The sequence below is a fragment of the Filicampus tigris genome, chromosome 19, assembly GCF_054856515.1.
Source record: "Filicampus tigris isolate MCC_2025a chromosome 19, RoL_Ftig_1.0, whole genome shotgun sequence".
Taxonomy (NCBI): Eukaryota; Metazoa; Chordata; class Actinopteri; order Syngnathiformes; family Syngnathidae; genus Filicampus; species Filicampus tigris.
The window spans coordinates 10,389,190-10,407,875 of record NC_141235.1 but is presented as its reverse complement, the minus strand read 5'-3'; the positions used below and the strand labels follow the sequence as shown (position 1 = coordinate 10,407,875).

The 18,686-nt window shown below is 40.9% G+C and overlaps 2 protein-coding genes across 7 annotated transcripts in view; both read right to left on the bottom strand.

The window, feature by feature from the left end:
• Positions 1-233: 233 nt before the first annotated feature.
• On the bottom strand, positions 234-12,722 carry mki67 (marker of proliferation Ki-67). 2 transcript variants are annotated; one of them, XM_086017307.1, is made up of 16 exons: positions 12,296-12,721; positions 11,871-11,973; positions 8,915-8,996; positions 8,634-8,749; positions 7,771-8,429; positions 7,451-7,677; positions 7,059-7,245; positions 6,405-6,971; positions 6,071-6,198; positions 5,806-5,983; positions 5,582-5,725; positions 4,599-5,509; positions 3,833-3,875; positions 3,650-3,733; positions 2,166-3,497; positions 234-2,051 (listed from the first exon to the last, which is right to left on the bottom strand). In XM_086017307.1, the coding sequence occupies exons 2-16, from the start codon at positions 11,957-11,959 to the stop codon at positions 478-480; spliced, it is 6,321 nt and encodes a 2,106-aa protein (XP_085873433.1). In that variant the 5' UTR covers positions 11,960-11,973; positions 12,296-12,721; the 3' UTR covers positions 234-477. The 2 variants fall into 2 exon arrangements, with proteins under 2 accessions (XP_085873433.1, XP_085873432.1); XM_086017306.1 differs by having other exon boundaries at positions 6,405-7,245; positions 12,296-12,722.
• A 1,957-nt stretch (positions 12,723-14,679) lies between these two features.
• Positions 14,680-18,686, bottom strand: part of raraa (retinoic acid receptor, alpha a) — a 171,894-nt gene continuing 167,887 nt past the window's right edge. For all 5 annotated transcript variants that reach the window (XM_086016738.1, XM_086016737.1, XM_086016736.1 and 2 more), the window contains 2 exons: positions 18,485-18,643; positions 14,680-17,879 (listed from right to left, as the gene is read on the bottom strand). In XM_086016738.1, coding sequence (XP_085872864.1) covers positions 17,683-17,879; positions 18,485-18,643 — 356 coding nt within the window. In that variant the 3' untranslated portion in view covers positions 14,680-17,682. The remainder of the gene's footprint in view (positions 17,880-18,484; positions 18,644-18,686) is intronic.

The following is an 18,686-nucleotide window of genomic DNA, read 5'->3' as shown; positions in this document are numbered from 1 at the left end:
GGGAAATCTCAATTAATCGTTATTCACGTCTTTAGTGAAAACTTAATTTCTTAATTTTTTTTTTACGTGGCTCTGTGAAAGTTTAAATTCACACAAATGATTGAGGAAAATTAGAATTGCCACCTATTTATCATGCCAATAACAACAAAAAAGTAACATTAGAACACTAATACATGTATCTAGTCAAACCTGTCAACACAAACGCACCATGATGAGAAAAAAACTACACAGAATTGCTTTCCAATGCAAATTTTATTTTTTTTTTCCACCGCAGCAATGGACTAAAAGACAATGAACCAGAAACATTTAACACGTAAAATTATAAAATTCCCTGCTGTAAAAAAATAAAATAAAAAGGAAGAACACAGTGCTTAATTTTTCCTGTGCATACATTTTGATCCCAAAAGACAATTAAGAGTGCCAATTAAAAAACATGGCTAAAAGCATGCTCTGATCAAGCGTTACATACAGAGGTCTTCATTTCTTAGCTGATCTTCCTCTTCTGTTTTTTGGCTGAGTCACCGTATCTTCAGCGATGTTCGTATCGACCTTTCTGGTGGACTCTGTTTCATTTGCAAGCTTTGCCCCTCGCCTGGCTCTCTTGGCAGGCTGCGGTTCCTCTGCTTTTTCTGAGAGGTCCTCTTCAGTGTGAGCCGCATTCTCTAACTCAATCTGGCTTTGGGTCTCGATGTGATCACCAGGGCTTGACCTCTTTCCACGAACAGCTCTCACGGCTCTTTTGGGGATTTCGTGGACTTCGACCTCCAGATTCCACTTGACTGTTCTTTGGGGGTTTTCAGGTTCTTGCGATGTGGCGTTTGAATCGCTGGTGGTATTTGACTGTTTTTTGTTCACTTCATCTGTTGAGGATTTGGCAGGCGGTCGTCTTCCCCTCTTGACTGGTTCTTTTGAAGCTGGAACTGACTCTGTAACAGTCGCCGGAACAATTTTGGCCTCCGCAGAGGCAGAGGCAGGCCCTCGTCTCGCTCTCTTGGCTGGAACGACTTCTTTAATATCGTCTTTCAAACCTCTTCCCCTCTGCTGCTTCTGTTCCAGTTCAGATTTCTCCTCTGGTACCTCTGAGGTGGTAACATCATCTTGTTTTGCTCTCCTGCTTCGTTGGGGTTTTTCTGTTGGTGTCTCAGTTGGAACATCTCGGTTCTCTGCGGAATCAGGAGTAGCTGCTGCTTGCTTTGGTTTTCGTAACACTCCTCGTCTTGCTTTTACAATGCCAGAAACGGGTTCACTTATCTGCTCTGGTACAGAAAGGTGTCGTCCTTCTGCTTCAACTGGGACAAGATTTTCTATATCAAACGTTTCACCATCCGTTTTGCTATTGGATGTTTTTATAGGCCCCTGGAGTCTGGACTGTGTGACTATGGAAGTCTTGTCACTATTCTCTAGCTCTTTTTCGTGCTTGGCATTTCGTCCTCTGGTTCCTCTGGCAAGAGGCTTGGACTTGCAATTTGTTTCCTCAGAGGTGCCTTTTTCAAGTTCCTCTACCTCAACTGTCTCAGGGATTACTTTTCTGCCTCTTCCCCTTTTATTAGTGGGTGCTGGTAGCTGATGTTCAATGCCAAGTGTTTTTTCTGGCTCAGGTAAATCAACAGGTGTGGGTTTAGTTTTCCTGCCCTGACTAGGCTTCACGACTGAGTCCTCTGCAGGAGTCTTGAAATCTTCTTGACTGGTGTTAGTTTCTGAAGATCCAGTCAGCACATTTACCTCCGTATCTTTCTCCAGCACTATCTCCGGCAGAGCATCAGAAGTTTCGGCCTTTGTCTTTGTGTTCCGACTTCTGCTAGTTTGTCTGCCTGCGGGTGGCGCAGTCACTTCGTTTCTCTTCCTTCTGGTGGCCCTGACTGGAGCAGAGACGACAGCTTCTTCCAAAGCTGCACCCTGCACATCTTCCACGAGTTTGCCTCTTCTTGGTCGAACAGACTTCTTTTGAACGACAGGGATGTCTTCCTCTGCTGCAATCTCCACTTCTTGCAAACTGTCAGTGGATTTATTTTCATGGGCTTCAGTTGGTATCTGCTTAACTTCCTCGATATCTAATTGGGGAAAATGCAAATGACAAACATCATTTAACTTCAACCAAGGGCGAAAAAAATGTTAATAATCAATGACAATGCATTTAATCAAATGTGAAAGACATCATACAGTACCTTGTGCAGTGTCATGCTGGGAAACATCATCACTGCAGACAGAAGGTTGTGCTTGTTTGGATCGAGAAGACTGTTGGGGTTTTCTTCCTCGCTTAGGTTTCACAGCCTCTTCTTCCAAAGGTGCACCACTATGAGTCAGTGCTGGCTCACTCTCAGGCTCCAGCAAAGTTTTAGTGGAAGTTTTGGGCACCGTTTCACTTGGTTCCAAGGTCTTTTTGGCATACCTTCCCCTTTTAGGCTTCACAGTCTCTTCTTCCAACGATACAGCACCATCAGTCACTACAGGCTCACTCTTAGGCTCTGGCAAAGTTTCAGTGGCAGGCTGTGGGACCGTTTCAGTTTCTTTCAAGGCCTTTTTGGCATATCTTCCTCTTCTGGGCTTCACAGCCTCTTCTTGCAAAGATACAACACTGTCGGCCACTACAGGTTCACTCTCAGGCTCTGGCAAAGTTTCAGTGGCAGGTTCTGGAACCATTTCCGGTTGTTTCAAAGCCTTTTTGGCAGATCTGCCTCTCTTCGGTTTTACAGCTCCTCCTTCCACAGAAGCAACACTGTCAGTCACTTCAGGCTCACGCTCAGGTTCCGGCAAAGTTTCAGTGGCAGGGTGTGGGACTGTTTCGTTTTTTTTCAAGGCCTTTTCGGCATTTCTACCTCTCTTTGGCTTTATAGCCTCACTGTCAATAACCACTGGCTCTGGCAAAATTTCAGTGGCAGGTTCTGGAACAATTTCGGTTTGTGTTAAGGCCTTTTTGGCATGTCTTCCTCTTTTAGGCTTTAGAGTCTCATCTTCCAAGGGTGCCATACCGCCAGTCACTGCTGTCTCCCTCTCAGGCTCAGGCAAACTTTCAGCGGTAGGCTGTGGGACTGTTCCAGTTTGTTCCAATGGCTTTTTGGCATACCTTCCTCTTTTAGGCTTCACGGCCTCTTTTTCTGAAGGTGCAACACTTTCTTTCATTGCAGACTCAATATCAACTGGGGGACTTTGCTCATGCTCTGGCAAAGTTTCAGTCGCAGTCGCTTGGATCATCTCAACCATTTTGGCTTGTCTTCCTCTTTTAGGCTTAGGGGCAGCTTTAACTTCTTCTGTAGGCTCTACTTTCTTCCCCCTCCTTCCTCTGACAGGTGCAGGGACAATAGGATCTTGACATGATTCTGCTGTCACCGGTTCAGCTGCTTTGACCTTTCGGGCTTGGACCAATTTCTTAGAACTGGCTGAATTAGTAGAGGCCGTGGCCATTTCTGTCACTCCTGGTGCATCCTCTACTGCTTCCATAGCTTTTGATGAGTCACAAGCAACACTTGGAGGTTCTCCTAAAACCTCAGTTGTCTCTGCTAAAACAAGATGTAGGTGGAAGATATTTACATTAGTATCTCATTAATTTGTGCGTGTCAATTTTGTGGTATTCAGCTGTTGAACTTCATGTACCTCAGACATGCTGATTGACCTACTTCATGGACTATTAACAAGTTCCGTAAAACCGTACCTTTTGTGTCATCAATTTGAAGAGTGCTGCGTTTCACAGCTGATGACCCAATGTCCTGTGGCTGTCCTTGAGTAAAGTCTAGCTCTAACAAACATGGGAGGAGGGGTGCAGTTAGCATTATAATGCAGCCTAGTGGAAAGCATTATTTTAAAAATTATAAAATAAAATAAAAAAGTAACTCACCTTTTGCCACATCCAAGTCACCACTCGCAGGCTGATCTTTAAACTGTAAGCGATTAACAGAATTTAGAGATTAGCATGTAGATAGGATGTGATATTTTACAGAGAGGGCAGTGTTACATATTGTGTGTAAAAGGACAGTTGGCAACATGAACCACAGAGCAAGAATCTCCCTGGGTGGAGAAAATAAAGGACAATGGAGAAAGAAAACGACGCGCGGTGCTTTAGCGATGCTTGGTTGAAGTATTTCCTCTGTTAAGAGCAACAAAAGTTAGCGCTGGTTCCACACTTTCCTGTGAATGGTGTAACACCAACATTAAGCCCTGAGAAATTGTCAAAGAGAACTCGTTTCTCAGGGCTAAATGTTACACCACTCACAGTAAGGTGTGAAACGAGCGCGAAAACGAGGTTGCCTTGCCACTTTAAAGTCAAAGTGTGAAATATTAAATCCTTGAGTTCTGCAATTGTTTTAAAAAAAATGTACCAGTGTTTTAGATAAACTATAAAATGTAAGCCACTGTTCTGATGCACCGGAATCAGAACCGAAGGCCTCTGAATCTGAATCATGAGGCACCCATAGATTCCCGCCCCTACTAGATATCAAACTAGAAAGAAAGCAGATGCCACAACTAAGAGTAATGCCAAATTTAGTCGTCTTACTGTAAAGTTAATTGCCATAATGCTGTATTTTTTAAGGAAACTAGCTCAAACACCAAGCTCTATTTACAATTTATTTCAATTGCTCTATGCAACATACAGTAATCTTTACCTCAGTTGGTTCCTCCATGAGTTCTTGAAGCCCTTCAAAGTCCTCTACAGGAGCACAACCCTTCAGTCTGGGAGACTTCATGAGCCGCTTGATACCAAAGTTGTCATCCACTGGATGACTTCGCTCTTTGGGAGACTTCATGAGCTTCGCAATTCCGAGGACACCATCAACAGGGGCGTGTCTGTGTTTAGGTGTTTTCATGACTCTCTTGATACCAGAGAGGCAGTCCTTCGGGGAGCTGGTCACTTTCAGAGTTGACGAGTTTGTCTGTTCCGGTAGGTCTTGGGTTTCTTCAGCTGGTTGGTCTTGTGAGTCTTTTGCTGGTGTGTTCAGATGGTCTACAACGCCACTGAAAGAAACATCAGCAACTTCAGCATCCCTGGGGGTTTTGAGGAGTGTCTCTTGTAGGTCAACGGGTTCACTTTGTTTTGGAGTGGTAAAAATTCTTTTCACTCCAGTGAGGCACTCCTCTTGTTCAAACTTCTGCTTTGGAGTTCTCAGAAGTTTTCCTCTCAGATCCTCAACCGGTTCTAGCTTCTGTCTGGGGGTCTTCATCATCCTCTTCACCCCGGTGAGGCATTCCTGTTGCTCAGGTTTCTGTTTGGGTGTTTTCAGAAGTTTTCCTCTAAGATTCTCCAAAGGTTCAGCCTTCTGTCTTGGGGTCTTTAGGAGTCTCTTCACACCAGTAAGACACTCTGGTAGCTGTGGCTTCTGCTTAGGAGTTGTTACAGCCCTCGCCTTCATTTCCGTGCACTGCTGTTCAACAGAATCAGTCGTCTTCTCCATAGCAGAGGTGTCATGGATGAAGCTGAATTCTTGACTGCCATTGAGGAGGCGTTTCACTGCCTCTCTGTTGTATTGGCCTGCTTTTGCAGTGGATGCAACAGAGAGTGGCGATACGGCCATTTCACCTGGAAATTGGCTCAATCAATTATTTGTCAACTTTGTTTAGAAAACAGATTCTGTTAATGCAGACACTTTACCTGGCTCCTCAGGAGTGTTCAACACAGAAGGATCAAGAACAGATGGTTCACTGACGACCAGTGGAGTCTTTGCGGTGCTGCTGCGGTTGACTGTGGATCTCCTCTTCCCGTCTTTTGAAGGAGTTTTAAACATTTCAGAGATTCCTAAAACAACAACAAAAATATACAGAATGACAGTACAAGAAAACAAGACCAACTGTAGGAACATAAAGGAATGTAATTACCTGACAAATCCTCATCCATGTTCAGGTTTTTCTTTGAGATGATGGTATTGAAGATGACTTTTGGCGCAGCAGCAACCGGGTGTGTAACTTTCTGCTTGAAAGCTCGGCCCACAACAATGGTAACAGGTGATTCTGCATGTCCAGTGCTCACATGGCCCAGCGGCTTTTTTAGCGGCGTCTGAGAAATTGAGTACATAGCCAGTGCACATTAGTGTATGAAATCAAACCACCAAGCATAACTGTGCTTTGCTTTGACTAAATTTACCTGTGTTCCGGACACCATCTTTGCAACACTTGTACTCGTTAAAGTACTTTTGACTATTTTCCTAATGGGCCGAGCCGCTTGGACTTTAGCCTGCCCAAACCTGACAGTGTCAGCCCATGAGCTCATAACTGAAACGGGGAAAACAATGCAATGAAGGCAAAAAACGAGGCATTAAAAAAAAAAATGTTTCACTGTAACAGCTGTGATTCGATTTTCTCTACTCTGCTACTAAAGCAAATGGAATGATGCTAAAGTTACTGAAATGCGTCATCACACATGTCAACCTTTACCTTATGTTCTTATTGTACGATGACTACAGTCGGTTGAAAGGTACCTTTTATTGATGCCCGTGAAATGCCGCTTCTTCTGATGGCTTTAATAGCACTCTTTGACAAGGGAGTCTTGCGTGAAGTGCTCTTCATGCTCTTCCTTCTCAGAGGGATTTTGGGTGTCACCGTGACCGACTGTGCTGGATCAATGACAGCATCTGCAATCGGCGATGGGGTTTTGATGCGAGAGACAGAAAACCGGCCTTGTACGGAGGAAATCTTTCTTTGGGAGACCTGGGGTGTTTTCACTGGTATTTCCTTGAGATTTTTTTGCAGGGTAAGCCCGGGGCATGCCTTCTTCACGCTGTCGGACATCTCCTTGTTAGTCGGGCCTTTGTTCAAAGGAGTTTCCGATTCCTTACTGAAGGAAGATATTCTCCTTGGTGTGCTGAATGTTGCTGTCTTCTCAGAAGATCTTGATTTTGGCGATTTCTCTCCGGACAATGAAGCCTTGGCAGACGGTGTGTCGGGTTTTGGCGACTTGATAGCAGGAGACGCCCTTTTAGGTGAGGCTGGTGTAGATTTTGGTGACTTGGGAGAAGGTGTTCTTGATGATGTCTTTTCAGAAGATCCTAGTGAAAAAGACCTTGATTTTGTGGCTTTCTCTGCTGACATTAAGGCCTTGGCAGACAGCGTGTTGGGTTTTGGTGACATCTTACCACGAAATCCCTCTTTCGAAGAGGCTGGTGTAGATTTTGCAAACTTCTGAAGAGGAGACGGTGTCCTGGCTTTTAGAGTCTTCTCTTTCGGAGATGACTCTTTGGAGGATGGGGACCTTTTCTTTGGAGATTTCTTGACAGATGTTTTAGGAGATTTAGAGCTATTCCCTGCATGACCTTCAGCCTCCTACACAAAACATATTGGGTTGTCAAAGAAATGCAAATGTGCATCTGAAATGTTAAAGCGGAAGTCAACCCAGACATATTTTTTCCCAGAATATGAATATGAATATGTAATGCCGTGTTTCAACTAATAGGCCTGCTGGGAACATAATCTTGAAAAAAATGTGTGGATTGACTTCTGCTTTAAGGTTCAACCACAAGAATCTTACCTTTGACAGGCCAATGACTGATGCTCGCCTCAGCAGTGATTGTTTGGGTTTAGCGAGACAGAGGCTCCTTCTTGGATTTTCGCCTTTACGTAGTGGAGAATCGGGGGGCATTTTTTTGTCAAACAACTCAGGAACCAGGAAACCTCCAAAAGAAACACGTTTCTTCTTCATCTGTGGTGCCGGTGAATCAAGCACAACCTCTGCACTTTTGCGCTTTCTCGGCACCCCTTTAAGTAATAGTTCAAAAGTAAATGAAATGAGTATCAGTTTGATTTGGGGGGGGGGAAAAAGCAAGTCATTTTCAACAGTATAACATTTACCTTTCCCAGTGGCTTTTGTCGAGTTTGTATTCTGTGGACTGGGCATTACATTGTCATGTTCCTTGGCTGGTGTGGCCTCTTTACTCCTGCGTCTCATAGGCGACTTGGGTGTCGGAGTACACATTTTCTCAACATCACCGGCAATAAACCTCTGAGGAGTGACGCGCTGCCTTGTCTGCGGTGAGCGTGGCGAGGTCACTTCAGACTTGACATTTTCTGCATCTTTACCTGGACTCACAGCATCGGAAGCAAGAATCTGAGGGGAATTCTTACGCTTCTTGTCAGACATTGAGTTCGCATCGCTTGTGTTTTTAGCCTCTGCTACGGTTTTGCCATCAGAGACTTTGGCCTCAGCCACCTTTGATGCGTCTTGATTTGTGGAAACATTGCTTTTCCTCGCCGTCTGGATGTAAGCGCCAGAAGATTTCCGAGGGGTCTTAACATCCAGAGATTTTCTGATCATTTGATAGAGATCACTAAAAGGAGAGTCTGCTTTGCTTTGTTGCGCATCACCATCCACCTTAGGGTCCTCCCCCTTAGCCCGCTCCAGTGATCGCTGGATGTTGTGGTTGGTTCCATCTTTCAGATAAGTGTTGGGAGTTCCGACTTTGCTTCCTTTGGCAAACTTCTTCGGTGTGGGCGCCGGAGGGTACTCAAACCTAAAATTAATAGAATGCATGATGCATAGACCATCCATTTTACATTTGTACTGCGCTTTTGTCACAACATCTATACCACGTTTTCGGACAGAAGCCCAAATGTTGAAAATAAGATCAGGCTTTCACAATACATAACTGAAAACAATTTGTTCGGTCAGAATACTGCACTTTTAAGTACCTATTTCACCATTCTGCATAACGCACCTGAAAGAACGATCAACAATGGTTATGACATCTCCATCCTTCAAACGCTCAGAGTGTTGCAGCGCCTCTCCGTTGACACGGGTCGGATTCACTGAGCTCAGATTTGTTAAAATAACCTAAGAGAAACAATAGAAAAATTAAAATGGCCCCAAAAAGCCTTTTACCAACTTCAACATCAAGCCCCCTACTCAATGAGGAATGAAATAAGCAGCACTGGCAATAACTTGAGATTCAACAACAGCAACAAAAATGGCATGCATGTTCAGTGTCACTTATATTACCTCTTTATTTTCATTTAAGTCAATTCTGCAGTGCTCCTTAGAGACTTGGGGAAGCTGAATACGAATGTCACAGTCGGCCTTCCTGTAGCAAAAAGGAAGCGTTGGGGGGGAAAAAAAATTAATAAACGAAGGAAAGACATTGCAAGTATTGATCAAATTTTTAAATTACAGATGGGTGATTATGGATTGAATTATATTGGAATCATGCTTAATAAACAAGATTAGTCATTATTTTGCCGTGACCGGAAACTCGTCACCTAGCGTACTTTTGCTGTGGGAGAACTTCATAAATTCTGTAGAATTTAGTTCCATCTGGTGGTGAAATAATAGAAAGCAACAACCTAAGTTTGAAGCACACACACTACGGTGCCTCAGAGATCACACGTTGCAAGCCTACCAATGGTTTCCTCAGTAGAGGTGCAAGCAAAATGTCATCAGAAACGACTTTCAGTATTCCCTCAAGTGACGAAGTAAGTGCATTGCATTTGTTACACGTGCTGTAGTCATGATGTTGAGGAACTACGTTCGCAAAGTTTGTCTCCTTCGGGTACCAGTAACAGAAAGATGGCGGCGAAACATGGCGGCCTCCTGTAGGGAAGGCGCCCCCATGCAATATAATGAGCAATTACTAGACGTAACATTATAATAAAAAAATGTACGTTGATGTGATAGAATATATTTGTTTGCATATTATTTAAATGAATGTTTTTTTTACATTTAAACATAAAAATAATTGGTCGTTTGAATAATCGTGATTTCAATTATTACCAAAATAATCACGATTAATATCATTTTCATAATTGAGCAGCCCTAATGTTAGGCTTTGTACGTTCTATAACGTACCTTTGGAACATTTGAGGTCTTTATGTTATGCACGTTCTATAACGTCCTTTTGGAACATTTGAGATCCGTAAAGTTGAGGTTTGTGAATGGAGTTTTATTGATTGCACTCGTGTATCAGGAACAGCTACTGTTTAAGTCCTTGAATGTCGCTCTATATTATCGTACAATAGAGTCTGCAGTATTGCAAAAAAAAATGTCTCTGTAACATTAGCAAAGAAACTGCGACTTTCTGTAGCTCAAACTGAGATTGCCTGTGGATGGGGCCTGCACGTGATTTTTTTTTTAACCAGTGGAACAAAAAAAAAAAATAGTTGAAATTGCGAGAATGGGCTTCTTCCAAAGTAACAAAAAACAAACCAAAAAAAGTTTTGTTTTTTTTACTGGCGGGAATGGGCTTCTTCCAAAGAAATTTTTATTTTTTATTTTTTTACTGGCGGATTACGAAAAAATATGGTGAAAACATTTCCTGAGGAGGAAGCACGGTGTGCCATTATGGAGTTTGACTGACTCTGCATCCGAGGAAGAGGATGGTGGCTCGGATCCTGATGCTTTGCGCACCAGGGATGACGAAGATTTAAACTATGTTCCACGAAGCACACGCAGAGAAGATGCCCTAAATGTTGAAATTTGAGTGTTGGTGTTCAAAGTTCAATTGTAGTTCAGTTCAAGTTTTGTTTGTTGGTGTGTGATTGATGTTCCATAAATTCTGTTCGTTATAAATTCTTCTGGTTGTGCCTTTTTGACCCTTTCATGGTTAACATATAGCTCTAATTTGTCCATGTTGAATATTCCAATTTGAATGTGTTTTTTTTAAATATATATGCAGATGATAGCTACTTTTACCCATAGCGCAATAGTGCTTTTTATTGCTTTTTTTGTCCATAGAGGGCATCAAAAATAAATAAATAAATACGATATATGTATGGATAGGTCTGATGCCACTGAACATTTTGAGTGGTCGCAAGTAAAAAAATACTTAGATATTACACTTCAAAGAAACGTACCATGGTACGTTTGGGCCTATGTGTCGCAAAAAGAAATATCAGCACACGAGGGTTAATTTCGAAGCAAGTACAGCAGTAACATGGCACCCTACAAAACACACTAAAATAACAATAATAACGGCCAACCTACTGTATTGTCGGTAAAATAGCTGATTCAAGGCCGGTCCAGAATTCCTCGCTCTGGCGAAATGACCGATCAGAGCCGGTCACCGCAAAATAACCACTGCTTAGGAAATTTAAGGATTTGTCCAATATTAGCATCAGGCTGGTAATTACTGACTCTAAAGTCTAGATGGATGGCTGAATATGAACCATATGTTGATCAGACGGCAATTGCATTACACATTTATGGTCATAATACACAATTAGCTAAATATCTTTACAAATAAGCAGTTATAAAAAATCAATAGAAAGTAGAAATAAAACAATTTGTGTCTTGTATAACACAAACACACCAAGAGGCCTTCACATCACTGCACGCATACAACTTTGTCTAATGTAAGAGCTAGAAGTCCTTGTGACCAAGGATGTCTCCAGGCCAGACGACCTGGTCCTTGAAGTGATTAACCATAGATGGCGAGGATCAGAACCAACGTTTTTGATTAGACTTATCTGACAGCACAAACATGATATATGTGGGGGTTGAGTCTTAGACAGCGCCTTTTTCTCACTTCGCCCCAGTGGGTGTGAGTGTTTGCGAGGTAAGAAAAGAAGCCCAGATCTGACTTTGTCTGATTCCTGAATTTCAGAGATTGAAAGAAATGGACGAGCAAATTCAATCAACTTGTGTGAGTCTTGTTTTACATTGGATGATTTCTTGAAAGATTAAACGAACACGCATTGGAAAATGGTTGTGGTTTGTGAGCTAACAATTGAGCTTACACCCCAAATGAGATGAAACCTGATGAAATTTTCCAACAAAATATTGCTTTGGTTTTCGAACAACTCGCTTTTCGCCAGACGTATAGATAGATGTTACTATAATCATACAGTTACTACACATAAACAATATTGTAGTTTAAGTTGTTTAGTCATTTCTCTTGCTGAACGGAGACAAGATGAAATGTACTGGACAGTAAATACTGAACAAAATGTACATTTGAGCTCACCTTCCAAACAAGCACGATGCAGTGAGAGGAAATTCAGTCCCATCTCCTCCAGTGCGCTTAACCACGACTATCTTTCCATGCAGCGGCATTCTGGCAACGTTACCTTTAACCAAGGGAAAAACATTTGTAAACATTGCAATCCTGAGCTAAATGACGAACACATGGACATTGAGCTAGCGAATTAAGACCTCATGTCCATGAGTTACAAAACGTTGTGTTTAAGTCCTTAAATGTAGCTCGATTTTATTGTACAATAGAGTATGCAGTACTGTATATCAAAAATGTTTATGTAATATTAGCAAAGAAAATATATAGTATGTATAAAAATAGATTAAAAAAAAAGAAGGATATGCGATATTCGTCAACTTTGTTATTCTAGTTCTGGTCCATGCGCTACTGGTATATTTAATTAAACGTAGCCTTACCTGGATTCTTTCAACCACACGTCTACTTCGACAAAACCATACAGGTATACACGGGGCTGCAGCTCAAATAAATGTTTAGTAGATTAAAATATAAATATCATTTCAAAAGTAAAGTAAAAGCCGAATCTGTCTGACCAGCCATAGCTAACGTAAATCTACTTTACTACACGACAGCAGTCGGTGTTCCTCTTTCTGAACGAGGTTGCTGTATCCCTCCGCTCGTCTGTCTGTACAAAGCACACTCTCAACATAAATATGACACGTTAAAGTTAGTTTCACGGTGATTTAGAGAAGGATTTTTTAAAAACAAAAACACTTAAAAGCTTTTTGGATAATCAAACTAAAATTGTATCGTTCTTTGATGAAAGGAACTATATTGTTTATGAATTTCGCGGAGCGTTAACACTTCCCTGATAAGATAGTAATTTGAAAAAAGTTTGAAATCCCGCGCGAAGCACTCTGATTGGTCTTAAACTCATGACAACGGTAGGCGGGGCCTGTCAAATGACTCCCACCCGTTTACGTCATTCACGTTTCAGACTTTTTATTTTTAAGGATGTGACGCGTATTACGTATAATACTTGGTCCGTGTCGGTCCCTGTCTCTTTTGGTCATTGGATATTATGTTTGGAAGCAGATATGAAAAATGGAAAAACGACTCGTCATTTGATTTTCATTTTAAAAGACAAACACTAACATTGAAATACATCTTCATTTTCAATTTTGTTGTCTGGAACGAGTAAGGAAAAGTCTGAAAACGTTTTTATTTTCTATTTTTAATTCTAAAACAAAAAAAGAATACAGCACGTGACACAAATCGAAATACGGCTCGTATATCTGTTTTAGATTCCCGGAAGTTGTCACCGAAAGCATTTCTCCGAGTGACCGGGAAATGGCGCCAGCCGTTGTATTGTAACCTGGAGAAAATTGTTGGTATCCTCTGTTAAATAAATAAATAATAATAATAATAATAATAATAATGATGATAATAATAATAATAATAATAATAATAATAATAATAATAAAGAAAAAGCAATAAAAACAGATAATGGTTTCACAAAATACTAATTTGTGAATTAGATTCACATGACCAACTTTGACATCTGGGTTAGCAAATGCCGCACATCTTCGCTGGAGACCTCAGTGTCTGGTGTCCTGAAAGACAAGTGTCTTTGAATAGTCTATTCTCATCTTTAGCCTGCAATGGCAGCTTTTCCACAATGTTAGGGCAAACAAAAACAACAAACAGACAAAAAAAAAGGCAAGTGGAAGTCTCAAAGTGGTAACATATATATATATATATATAGTATATATACACACACACACATATATATATATATATTGTACATATATACACATAAATGCATACGTATATACATATATACACACATATTATATATATATATATATATATATATATATATATATATATATATATATATATATATATATATAATCATAGTTCTATATAATAGTTCTATATGATATATACTGTATGCATAAAAAATCTTCCAACACCAACAGGCGAATAAAAATATAAAAAGATTTCCCTTACTTACTTGTTGTACCCACGATACGGTGTTGTTGTTTGAAGGGTCGTTGTACAATTTGTCAAACAGGCTTTCTTTCCATTTGAATTGAGCCTTCTCATACCGTACAGTCGAACACATTCTTTGACCTACGGTAGATTGATAGATCGATAACATAAATAACATTGCTTCCCAAATACCTTGGCGATCTCCTGTCCAGTCGGTGGCGATGTGCACCAAGGAGGCGCCAAAACCCACCAAAAAACAAGAAGAAGAATAATCAGCAGCAGAAAAAGAAGATGAAAAAGAACTGTACACAATCACATCCGGTTCGATGACCAAGTCTCCCGGTGACCGGCTGATGTGTTTTCAGTTAGTAATTTAAACATTCTTTAAACTGTCTCTTTGCCATTTATATACAAATGTATGTATGTACACTATTTAGGAGCACAATTATGACACTGAGCCTTCAAGTTCAAGTTCTGTGATTTTGGTTCAGCAGGTTTATCTTTAAAAAATTAACTCATGAAACAGGCCTGGACAAAAATGAGGGAGGTTAAAGACTATGGTGACACACAAATAAGATTGCATTTTCTTTGAGGCTGGTAATAAGATGCAAAAACATTGTTGGAAAAGATGCCATTACAGGCTAAAGATGAGAACAGATTATGCAGAGACACTTAATTGTCTTTCTGGACACCAGACACTGAGGTCTCCAGCGAATATGTGCGTAGTAAATTCCTTCACACTTCCAGAAAAATGGGTAATTTTCCGAACCAGATTGGTTAGGAATTACTGCGTTCAAGGAGTTGTTGTAGGCAGAAATGTACATTACACACATTAACCACACAAACATTAGTTTATTATTAAATGATGGTTTTATTTTTATTTGTATTTTTTTTGGATTTTTTCTTATTTTCTCTCTTCTTTTTCCCCCAAAGTCGCTTGATAATCTTGACAAAAAATTGCAACATATTCCATACTTCTCAAATGTGTGTAATCCAGATGAGCCGTGGAGAGAGAGTCAAGTTGTGCGCTCTTTCGGACAGTCCTGCAGGACGAGGGAAGCAGCTTGGACCATACGGATGTCGCTGGGTCTCTTTCAGTTTTTCTTGTGTGTGGGTGTGTGACTGAAGGAAAAGATCAGGGCTCAGTAGCAGAGTGTGTGTGTGTGTGTGTGTGTGTGTGTGTGTGATGGAGGGGAGTGCAGTACAGAACATATACAAAGGACAGGCCAAGCATACAAAATGATTCCTTCCTGAGACGTTGGCGTGTGTGTACAGTAAAGATGGTCTAATGACGATGGAAGTGAAGGCGTTTTGGCGTAAAGTGATCACAGGGTGCAGGGTAGCTTTAAAAAGTCATTCTTGAGCAGGGGGGTACAAATCAGCACTGTAATAGAGTCGTTTGCCACCCACGACAGCAAGGGTGGGGAACCTATGGGCTAAATTTTATATATATATATATATATATATATATATATATATATATATATATATATATATATATATATATATATATATATATATATAAATTTAGTATGGCCCTCGGAAGAATTGATGCAGTGGTGCCATTAGATATACGTTTAATACGTTCCGTGACAATGCTCACCCACTTCTTTCTCGAAATGAATGGAAATCTATTCCAGCGCCCCACACACCAAAAAAAAAAAAAAAAAACCTCAAGGAAAAAAATGTGATTGAGTTGTTTTTTTCTAAACAAAACAATAACAAATTGAAGAATGTAAACAATTTTGTGCATCCTGGTTTTACTGGTTTTATGGGTTCTATTCAGTTGTTTGTGCTGCTCTTTTGGGTGTGCCCGACTTGGCCACCAGGGGCAGTATAATAGTTATACAGACAAATGTAGTGCCCACACTACTCTCGGTAAGCTGCGGTCCTGGCCATTTTTCATAGAGGATAAAGAATATATAAAATATATGTGGAAATATATGGGTTGTCTAAAGGGTTATAACACGGCGACTATCGATTAAAATTGTTAGCACATATATGGCGTTTTCCATTATGTGCTAGCATCAACCTAGCAGCGGTATTAATACGGCCAGGTTTTTTAGTTGTGTGAAATACACAACTTGTAATTCTCTTAGTTTTGTTTAATTTGACAGTAAACTTGATGTGGGAGTGTCAGCAAACATCTTAAACCCTATTTTCTGAAGAATTGTTCACTATCTGCCCAACTGCTGCTAATTAGAAAAGTGAGTTGAGTTTTCTGCCGCCGCACAGTGCTCGTATTTGTATCTCGAAAATCCCATAAGTGGGGCCACTTGTTTCTCAAGGCACCACTGCATCAGAAAAAGGTTCCCTACCCCTGCACTACTGACCAAATCAGTGATTAGTGAGACTCTCGTGTTTTAATACAGTGTGTACAGTCCACCATTCTTCACGTTTGAACTCTCTGAAGCTGCAAACCTGAGCCTGGCAAGCTACAAGTGGCATCCATGTTTTTTTTTTTTTTTTTCTTTCTTTTTTTTTTTTTTCAAGAGCAAAAGAAAACACCACATTTGGTTCTGCTACATGGCCCAAAAAATGCTGGAGTGCTACTGTAGTCATTGATGTTATGGACACACACGCGGAGGGGTGTTTGTGAAAAGCATATTGTGGACAGCCAGTGACAGGGCGTTAAGGGTCTGTCCAGTATTTAGTAGGACACATAACATGAAAGACCTTCCTTCAGTAAAGTGTGCTCAAAATGTATTTTTTTTCCTTGAATCACACGAACAAAACACATAAAAAGTATTCTTTAAAAAAAAAAAAAAATCATGTGAAGCCTAAAACTCTTCATAGTTTTTAAGAAATTAATACAGCTTATATACACAAACTCAAAAGGCTACTTAAAATACACCTTAATAATGAATCTTCATTAATTGGATTTCTTGAAAGGACCTGTGACCATATCATACAACCAAGTTCATACAATCATTTGTTTCCATGTTCCTGGAGGCAATAAAATAAGAAAGAACCTGGAAGAGTAGGAATCGACGCTCGTTTCATTGCAACTCTTTTTCTGTGCATATTAGTGTGTGTATGTGTGCGTGTTTGCATGTGTGTGTATGAAGTCATCTGAGGACCGGAAGGAAATGTCATTCTCTTTTGCCTTTTTTTTTTTTTTGTTAATTAGAATAATGTACACGTGTGATCAAACTAACTTTTTTTTCCTCTCATGATGGGCAAAACAGTGAGGGAGTACAACAATCTGTAATCTCAGAAAACGCGGCCTCGTTACGGCCTCCCATTCAATCACAATAGTTCCTTAACTTTTCTATATATTTATATATATCTTTGTGTACGAAATCAGTTTTTTTTTTGTTTTTTTTTTGAAGCTGGGAAAAGAGAAAAGACCCAGAGTCTCTGAGGACGAAGAGGAGGCGGAAGAGGAGGAGGGTCTTTTGACAAGTCCCGAGCTTGTAGTCTGCATCATCATCAACAGCAACAACAACAACAACAACGGGGAAAAAAAGAAAAAAAAAGTGTCTGGTGTTTGTCAAATCTGTCCTGAAGTCTGTCACTTCCCAACCTAGCCTCTCTCACTTCCTGTGCTGCACATTGCATTCACACGACTTTCCAACAGCTTTCCGGAGAAAGGTGGACGAGCAGCGGTGGGGTGAGGAAGAGGAGGAGGAGGAAGAGGAGGGGGAGTCATCAGCAGTGTTTACGGTGTGGGCGGCGGCCCCCGGCCATACCTCCCCTCACGTGAAGAAAAGCGGACCAGGGGGAGGAAGGTCTCCATCCTTCAGCAGTCAAGGCCCCCCTCCTTCGCCCCTCCTCTGACTGACCGGCGTGTGTGAAAACAAACAAACAAACAAACAAAACAAAAAACAAAACCCAAGGTGGGCCGTTACTACGGCGATTGTGTGGCTGGACTGCTTTGGGCGGAGCTTGGAGACAAACTGGGACTACAGCTGCCCGGCGGGGTGCCGCAGGGACGGGCCCCCGAAGCGCCGCTCTCCAGACCCTCGGAGTTCTCCAGCATCTCCTGGATGAGGGGAGGCATGGAGCCCGGGATCTCCATTTTCAGCGTGATGACACGCTCAGCCCCTATTGCAAAAAGAAAAAGGTTATTCAGAAGATGGATGGATGGATAGATAGATAGCACAATTATTGCAAAGTGGGAAGTGAAATATTGATAGTGGTGTGACAGATTCATTATAATATCAAATATAGTATGTGTGCTTTTGCATAGAGAAAGTTAAAGACATGAATATATTGAAATGTAAATGTATGAATAATATAGTCACATGTTCAATCGAATTTTTCACAAGTGCAAATTAAGAGTTATAAATATGGATAAAATGATCTCTATGTATTGGTGAATATGCATAATAAGAATAGATTTATTGGTTTGGCAATGCAGTAGTAATGACCTCACAGAATCATTTCTCAGACACTGTATATTATCTGAAAAAGATTGAAATTATGTAGCTATATTTTGGGGTTAGTAAGTGATCAATTCCTTTTTTATTCTTACTAAAAGGCTGCAACATTTAGTGTGAACTTTTGTTCCATAATAAAATACACCCCAAAAATATACACAAAAAGTAGAATATTGAATAAAACAACTGAACAGACGTCATTCAAATAAATAGTCCTCTTCTTTAGACTTACTTTGACAATGTCATTAAAAGAAAAGAAAAGAAAAGCACCTTTAGCGCTGATGCTCCTTAAATCGGTGATCTTCATCAGCATCTTGGGGAACATGTGCGGTTTGTGGGGCCTCCTCTTCCTCACATAGATCTTCAGCGCCTCCAGAAGAGGCTCCTGCAGGACGTCCACCTTCTCGGCTTGCTCCAAATCCTGACGATCTGTCCAGGGAAAAAAAACCCCCACAACAAATAGGTCAACTTC